General features: G+C 54.9%; 1 protein-coding gene across 3 annotated transcripts; it reads left to right on the forward strand.

The window, feature by feature from the left end:
• Nucleotides 1–6: 6 nt before the first annotated feature.
• Nucleotides 7–6,778, forward strand: LOC125917834 (zinc finger protein 154-like). Of its 3 annotated transcripts, XR_007456311.1 has the most exons (4): nucleotides 7–166; nucleotides 3,106–3,232; nucleotides 4,555–6,460; nucleotides 6,517–6,778. XR_007456311.1 is itself a non-coding variant. In XM_049623929.1 (3 exons), the coding sequence occupies exons 1-3, from the start codon at nucleotides 134–136 to the stop codon at nucleotides 5,940–5,942; spliced, it is 1,548 nt and encodes a 515-aa protein (XP_049479886.1). In that variant the 5' UTR covers nucleotides 7–133; the 3' UTR covers nucleotides 5,943–6,778. The 3 variants fall into 3 exon arrangements, 2 of the variants coding, with proteins under 2 accessions (XP_049479886.1, XP_049479887.1); XM_049623929.1 differs by having other exon boundaries at nucleotides 4,555–6,778; XM_049623930.1 differs by having other exon boundaries at nucleotides 3,111–3,232; nucleotides 4,555–6,778.
• Nucleotides 6,779–7,826: the final 1,048 nt, after the last annotated feature.

A 7,826-nucleotide genomic window follows, 5' to 3' on the forward strand; every position in this document is an offset into this window, starting at 1 on the left:
AAGAAGGTGCGAGAGGAGGCGCCAACCCTGCTGAACCGTTAGGGGTTGGGGTCGCCACGTCTCCCGAGCTACCCCGACCCGAGAGGGACAGGGACCGACCGCCCGGGTGACCACCGCCCACCCACAGAGTCCGATGGCGGTGGCCGCGCCCAGGGACCCGGCTGAGGTAACCGCGCGGCCCCAAGGGCCCTCCCCGCCCTCCCCCACCCAGACCCTCGAGGCCCGAACGCGGGGCGCCTGCTCGCGTCCCTGCGGCCCAGGTCCGGTGTCCGGGCCGGGAAGGCGCTCGCGGGCGGGGGCCCCGGGTCTCAGCGCCGGCGTGACGGGGTGCGGGAGGGGGCTGCAGGGGAGGGACACGTGGTGAGGGGCGATGCAGAGCACTGAGGCACGGAGGCTGAACTGCCAGCCGAGTCGAGTCGTAGTCTTCAGGGCCGGCAAGAGTTCGGGGAGCCTTGATCCCTGGAACCCGCCGTGGCCTCCCGCGTCCAAGACTGGACACGCCCCCATTTCCCGGGGCTGCAGGGGCGTTTATGGAACCGACACGAACAGGTGGGTGGGGTCCCAGTCCTCATTGGCCCCGACCCCCACCCCCTTGTCCTGGATTGTTGTGTCCCCTGGACTCTTAGGTGCCATTCCGCAAGTTTGGGGTCTGGAGACCCTGGAGAAACCCCAGGCCCGTGCCAGGAGTTACATGAAGGTGTTTCGGTTTGTGGCAACCAGTGTGGGGACGGTTGTCCCAGGACCTGGTAGCGAGGTGTGCACACGCTGGAGTTAACACCCAGCCGGAACTATTCAGGAAACGAACGGTCCCCCTTTGTTTCGGTTGGGAACAAGGAGCAGGGGCACAGGAGTCAGGCCCGGAACGACTGCCTGAGAAGTTGGGTGTCTCTTGTGGTGGGAATGGGAAGCCTGGATGTGAGCAGGGACGTGACATTACCAAGGGCCTCATGGGATCCACTCCGCTATAGCATGAAGTGTAGACTGCGAGTTCAGGGAGGAGGCTACTGTCATAGTCTCGGTGAGGGTTATTGGACCAGGGCCCTGGCTTACAGGTCGTTGGAGTCGGGATGTGTGTTTTAAGAAGTAACAACTCTATTTTCTAATGTTTCACCCTGTCACGGGATGAAACAGAGGATTCAGGGATACTTCCAGGGTTTTGTTCACATGGACATGGGAATGGAAGCTCAGTCAACGGAGATGAGGAAGTTGGTAGTTTGAGTGATGTGTGGGCAGGAGATGTTTTGGGAGCACTGAGTGGACGCATTAAGTAGGCAGCCAACACACAGCTCCAGAAATCTGAGGGGGGGGGGTTCATAAGGGAGACCTCTAAAAATATCGTGGCTGCTGTGTGGGCCCAGGCGAGTGAGCTGGAGGTCACATCTGCAAGGAGCAGTCTTCTGGTTATGCAGGTAAAGCGATTATGGTGCCAGGAAGAAGGGGGGAGAAAGGGAGTTCGGGCTCGATACTTGGGTGATGGTGTGACTTGAGAGATGAGGGATGTAATGGCCATGAAGGGAGAGTGTGTGGGGACAGGATGCGCGGGCAGGTGGCCACGGTTTCTGGCAGAAGAGTAGACGCGAGAGGGATGCAGAGGCTGAGGAGTGACAAGAGCAAGAGGACGACAGTCAGGCCTGAGCCTGTGGAGCTTCTCCACTCTGCGAACTCTGCCAGGATGTGTGAGGACTTTGGTGCAGCCGGGGCAAGGGGGAAGTGTTCGTTCATGCTGGAGGCTAAGGTCGCCTGTGACCTGCCGACCTGGTCACCTGTGACGGACACTAGGTCCTGCCGGTCTGAGGCAGGGTGGCCTGCCCAGAAGGATCTTGGGGCTGCCACCACTAGTGGAAACCACGGCAGGTCTAGAGTGGCGTTGGAACCTGTTTGTCTCTACCGAGCACACTCTGGAAGCTGGTGCTCACTGTGGTGTGAGGCCTAGAGTGAAGACCCCTGTGATGCCCTATCTCTGTGTGTGCTGAAAGGAGGAGGGACTCACTTGGCCTGAGTGGAAGTTCTCCTCCTCCCTCTTGTGCTGCCGGTGAGGTTTCCGGGCCACACAGCCTTCTCCTCGAAGGTGCGTGTGCTGCTTAGCCCTTCGTGTGGGTTTCAGTTCCCTGCCAGCCTGTGGAGTGACTCAGACGGGCCGATAACGTCCTCTGACAGTGCAGGAGACACCCCACCCTCTCTGTCCAATGAAGCCTGCATCCTCTGGCTCCTGGTTGTTCGCTCTTTTTTCTTTTTTTAAATTTTTTTAACGTTTTTTATTTATTTTTGAGACAGGGAGGGACAGAGCATGAACAGGGGAGGGTCAGAGAGAGGGAGACACAGAACCTGAAACAGGCTCCAGACTCTGAGCTGTCAGCACAGAGCCCGACGCGGGGCTCGAACTCAGGGACCGCGAGATCATGACCTGAGCCGAAGTCGGCCGCTCACCTGACTGAGCCACCCAGGCGCCCCATGTTCGCTCTTTCAGAACACAACAACCACGCTCTGGGCCCGTCTGGGTGCAGTGTCCTCCTCTCCCAGGCGGTGAATACCTGTGGGTAATAAAGTGCTGTCCGTCTCCTCTGTACGGGGTCGGGTGCCGTGTGTTTAGTCATCCCATTGCCCTAAGATGGGATGCCCTCCCTCACCAGTGGGGTGAAGAGGAAGTGATTACAATACAAGTCACATATGGGGAGCCGGAGACCTTTCTACAGCGTGGGACAGTGAGGCCGTGTTGACCATAGGCATGTGGTTGTGAGATCCAGTTTCCAGGATTGTGTGTACTTAGGGAGGGAATGTGCCTGATGGCCTGGGGACCTGGTATTGAGACTTATGTGACCGTGGCCGCCACAGAAGAATGGCCTGGTATGAGTGGGTGGATCCTCTGTGCCAGGTCCACAACTTGGGTACGTACTTGTCCACGTGCCTCTTGTGTCGGCAGAACCCTGTGATCAGTGGGCCCATGAGTGGGGGAAGAGCGCCTTGGCTCCCAGCACTGGGGCCTGGTTTCTCCTCTGAGTTGGGAGAATGGGGGAGGATGGGCATGGATTAGGGGTGGGTGGGGAAAGGGATTGTGGATCTTGGGAAAGGGGCTTTTTGTGGTTTCATCTGTCCCCATCATGCCAGGGCAGGGTGACCTTTGAAGACGTGGCCGTGTACTTCTCCGGGGAGGAATGGGGTCTCCTGGACGAGGCTCAGAGATGTCTGTACCAGGATGTGATGCTGGAGACCTTGGCACATATAACCTCCTTGGGTAAGACCCTCAAACCCACCCCTGTGCCCTGGGCTAGTCTCTGCCCTCCCCATGTCCCCAGCAGCAGTCTGTCTTTACTTTGGGACCACGAGCACTGCTTCCTTCCCCAGTTCCCTGGGTGGGTGCTGTAGTAGGTAAGGCTGGGGTCTGCGCACTGCCCTCCTTCCTGGAGTGGGACCGGCTTTCCTGCTGACGTGCAGGGAAGAGGGTGGAGTCTTGCGGTGGACCTAACGGACACCAGCTTCACTACCCTCTTCCTGCCTGGGTGACTTCGTCCACGTGCAAGGCATCTGCATGCTCCAGGTCAGCTGCCTTCTCTAGCTGACGCTTCGCCGTGCCTGCCTGTGCCCGCAATTGCTTTCTCCGCCAGAGTTACTGCTTCCACGGACCATGGGCTGTTCTCAGGAGACCCCCTTCCAGAGTTGTCCGGGGACTCTTTAGTTCTCTTTCCCATAGGCTGTCATGCGCTGGGCTGTTCTAGGCTGCTGGTGGCCACTCATCTGTCCGCTCCTTCTCCTTAGTACCTGTATCACGAAGGTGCCATATCCTTGCTCGTGGTGGGAGTGGGGCTGGATGGGGGAGCCTGTGGTGGTTCACAGGAGGTCCGGTGACCCACCCACAGGATGGCTCAGAGGCAGCCAGGCCCTGCAGAGTGGCACCTGGAGGAAGACGACGTCAGTGTTGGGTTCAGATGCCCCCAAAGCCTATTCTCTTTGACTAGTACTTTGAAGCCAGTGGCCGTACTTCATTTCTGTCCTTCCTTGCCCTTTTATGGCGCTTTGCCGAATGTCATCCCTGTTACTTGTCAGTTCTACTCTAACTTCCAGCCCGGGGTGAGCGTCACAGCTCTGGGCTCCATATGGCACCGGTTTTTCTCACCACTCCACCTGCAGCACTCTGCACAGTGGCCGCTGTGTATTCTGTCATGAGGTGTGGCCGTGTTCTTAAGCCGTCCCTCAACACCACCTGCCCTGTCACAGTCCTGTTTCCTTGAGCCTTGACACACCCTTCTGCACGGCATTGGTGTCATCACGATGAGTTCCTTTGGAAAGTTGTTTGCAGAGGACTGAATTGTAGACCTTTTGGCTCCTCTCTGTCCCGCCACATGCTTGGCCTTCATCTCAGAAGGCCTCTCTCATTCAGTGTTCTTTGTACCCCACTACTGCTGAGCAGCCCCATCTTCAACCTCAGCCAACTCTGTGGTCCCGCAGACAGGCCCGTGCATGGGTTCCCGGGTTTGTTGGCCACACATTTGTAGCTCGTGTACTAGCCTCCCTCCCGTCAAAGTCAGCCCGCGCTTCACCAGCATTTCCTGCTTTCAGGCTGCTGGCACGGAGCAGGGGACGAGGAGGCACCCGAGCAGAGCGTTTCTGTACAAGGAGTGTCACGGGGCAGGACTTCCAAGGCGGCTGTGTCCTCCCAGAAGGCCCCCCCTCGTGAGGTGTGTGTCCCGGACTTGAGGGAACTTTTACATTCGACCGAGCACCACGCGACACCTGGTGGACAGAAAGTGCACAAGATGGGGGCGTGTGACACACAGGTGTATTTCGACACAGACCTTGGGCACCAGCAGCAGCGCACTGGAGAGAAATGCTTCGGGAGCAACAGGGGCGGAGCCTCTTCTTGGAAGGACTACACATTCTGTGTGTCCGGGAAGCCCTTTTCCTGTGGCGAGGTTGTGAGGGACTTGTTGGCGAGCTCGAGATTCCTCCAGGATCGGGCCACACACACCAGGGAGAAGTCAGACAGGAGAGCTGAGTGCGGGGCGGCCTCTCACGGAAGGAGAACTCCGTGCACCTCGGGAGAGGGCGCCAAGGACCTCACTTGCAGACACACCCTTGTTCGTCACCAGAGACACCTCAGCAGAGACAGATGCTTCATGTGCAGCGAATGTGGGAAATCTTTTAGCAAAAGCTACAGCCTCAGTGACCACTGGAGAGTGCACACTGGGGAAAAGCCTTATGAGTGTGGGCAATGTGGGAAGTCCTTTAGGCAAAGCTCCAGCCTCATTCAACACCGGAGGGTTCACACTGGAGCAAGGCCTCACGAGTGTGACGAATGTGGGAAATTATTTAGCAACAAGTCCAACCTCATTAAACATCGGAGAATTCACACTGGAGAACGGCCGTACGAGTGCAGCGAGTGCGGGAAGTCCTTCAGCGAGAGCTCTGCGCTCCTTCAACACCGGAGTGTGCACACTGGAGAGAGGCCTTATGAGTGCAGCGAATGCGGGAAGTTCTTTACCTACCACTCCAGCCTCATAAAACACCAGAGAGTTCACTCAGGATCAAGGCCCTACGAGTGCAGCGAATGCGGAAAATCCTTTACTCAGAATTCCAGCCTCATCGAACACCGAAGAGTCCACAGCGGAGAAAGGCCTTATAAGTGCAGCGAATGTGAGAAATCCTTTAGCCAGAGCTCTGCGCTTCTTCAACATCGGAGAGTTCACACTGGAGAGAGGCCTTATGAGTGCAGCGAATGTGGGAAATTCTTTACTTACAGTTCCAGTCTCCTAAAACACCAGAGAGTACACACTGGATCGAGGCCTTACGAGTGCGCTGAATGTGGAAAATCCTTTACTCAGAACTCCAGCCTCATTAAACACAGGAGAGTTCACACCGGAGAAAGGCCTTATGAGTGCAGCGAATGTGGGAAGTCCTTTAGCCATAGCTCCAGCCTCATTAAGCACCGGAAAGTGCACACCGGGTAAGGGCTTGAGGAGTACGGTGAATTTGGGAAACGTTTACCCGTGTCTTCCATTTCCGTGACCGTTCAAATATTCACACCAGAAAAAAGGCTTTATGAGTTTTGAAGGTGGGAGATATTTACGTCCGTGTCCAAGCTCCTAAAACACCACAATGTCCCATCAGATGAAGGCCCGGGAATGTGGCCGATGGGAGAAGGGGCTGACTGAAGTCGAGCCTCGGTGCACTCCAGAGAACTCACACTGAAGAAGGGCCTTAGAAATGCCGTGACTGTGAGAAAGCCTTCAGCCAAAGGACTGAGCTCATCGGAGATGACAAATTTCAAATGGGAGACCTACCTGAAATGTGCAGGTATACAGCATTTAGGTGTTCAGTGTGACAGCGCTGGAGGAGAGCCTTTCGGAAGGTGCCATTTGCCTGGGTTGAACCTCATACATCTAAACATCCACAGAAACCCCAGGGATGTGGCAGCTGCAGTGCACTTTGTTAACCTGCCCAGGGCCATGCCCCAATGTCAGGGCAGGTCCCAGATGACCATGAACAGCCCGAGTACTTGCTCCTTCCCCAGTGTCAGGGCAGGTCCCAGATGACCATGAACAGCCCCAGTATTGCTCCTTCCCCACTTTTCCTCTCTGAGGAGGTAGGGCATGGATCTCACCCAGTTTTGGCCTAGAGGACTGTTGGTGCATTGAAAAGGTGGACTGCATGTCTCAGGGCTGTTATTGTCCTCGTGACTCTAGAGATGGAAACCCCAGCCTCCCAAGTCACCAACCCAGCAGTCACCCTCCCATTGCTCTTGTTTGTACCATAATAAAGGTCTTACTGTTTAAGTCACTGTTAATCGTGGGGATTCCATTCACTGTGTGCGTGTAGGAAGTTAACTGTGTTTGCTAGCATGAGCATGTGAACAGATTCGTGTGCCTTAGAAGGGACAGTGTGACGGCAGAAGATAGCTCTTCAGTCAGAGTTTAGTTTGTATGGCTGCTTGAAGACTTTCAGGGAAGGCTGAAGGCTCTGTGATCCTAATTTATAGTTGGATGCCAGGATATTTTGTAGGGTCAGAGTTTCAATCCGAAGAGTGGCAGTTGTTGGCTGTTAGGACAACCTTCAGGGCTTCTAAGCAACATAAAGTTGTTGTCTTGTTCACGAGGGATATTGATGGTATAGTGAGTGCCCGGTGCTCTTGAAGGAAATCTATTCCCCAGGCCTGGCAGCACAGCCACAGGCCTTGATGTCCTGAATTCTGTAGGTAGCATCACTGGTTTTAAGACTATAAGGGCCATGGGCATGATCACTGTGACACAAATTGGATTAAGAGAGAGTGCAGGAGACCAACAAACTGGAGTGATCCTCTCTGAAAAGGGCATCCACAGTATTTAGGCACTATGACCTTGAAGGTTGAGCAGGTACAGAAAATCTCAGGACCTCCAGAAGGGTCTGTCTTGTGTAGCTGAGGGCCTGTCAGAAAAAATAATCTCAAGGTTTTGTGGATTCCTGTGTCCCCTCTGGGCTGTTCACCAAAGTCTGTTATAGATGGCAGCAAAATGAGGACAGAGACAGGAGAGAGCTCTTAGTTCAACAGTGAGGCCTTTTTGACCCAGCCAGTGTCTTTGTTGAATGACACGGAAACACCTTCATTGCTCACCTAATTTTCCTGCCGCTGACACCTATGTCTTCTGATGAGGACACACATGGTGGAGTCAGTATGGTGGCCCAACTTGATATCTGAAGTGTAGGCAATCCAGACTTTTTTTTTCTTTTCTTTCCTCTGCTTATTTTATTTTTTTAATTTAATTTTTATTTTTAAAAACTTACATCCAAATTAGTTAGCACATAGTGCAACAATGATTTCAGGAGTAGATTCCTTAGTGCCCCTTACCCATCTAGCC

This window comes from Panthera uncia, unplaced genomic scaffold, assembly GCF_023721935.1.
Source record: "Panthera uncia isolate 11264 unplaced genomic scaffold, Puncia_PCG_1.0 HiC_scaffold_2551, whole genome shotgun sequence".
Lineage (NCBI taxonomy): Eukaryota > Metazoa > Chordata > Mammalia > Carnivora > Felidae > Panthera > Panthera uncia.

What these genes read in the sequence shown, in the direction of transcription:
- LOC125917834 (XM_049623929.1), top strand. Translation starts at nt 134, where the DNA reads ATGGCGGTGGCCGCGCCCAGGGACCCGGCTGAG. An exon ending in CGCCCAGGGACCCGGCTGAG is followed by an intron (nt 167 to 3,105) that starts GTAACCGCGCGG and finishes CCATCATGCCAG; the next exon opens with GGCAGGGTGACCTTTGAAGA. An exon ending in GGCACATATAACCTCCTTGG is followed by an intron (nt 3,233 to 4,554) that starts GTAAGACCCTCA and finishes TCCTGCTTTCAG; the next exon opens with GCTGCTGGCACGGAGCAGGG.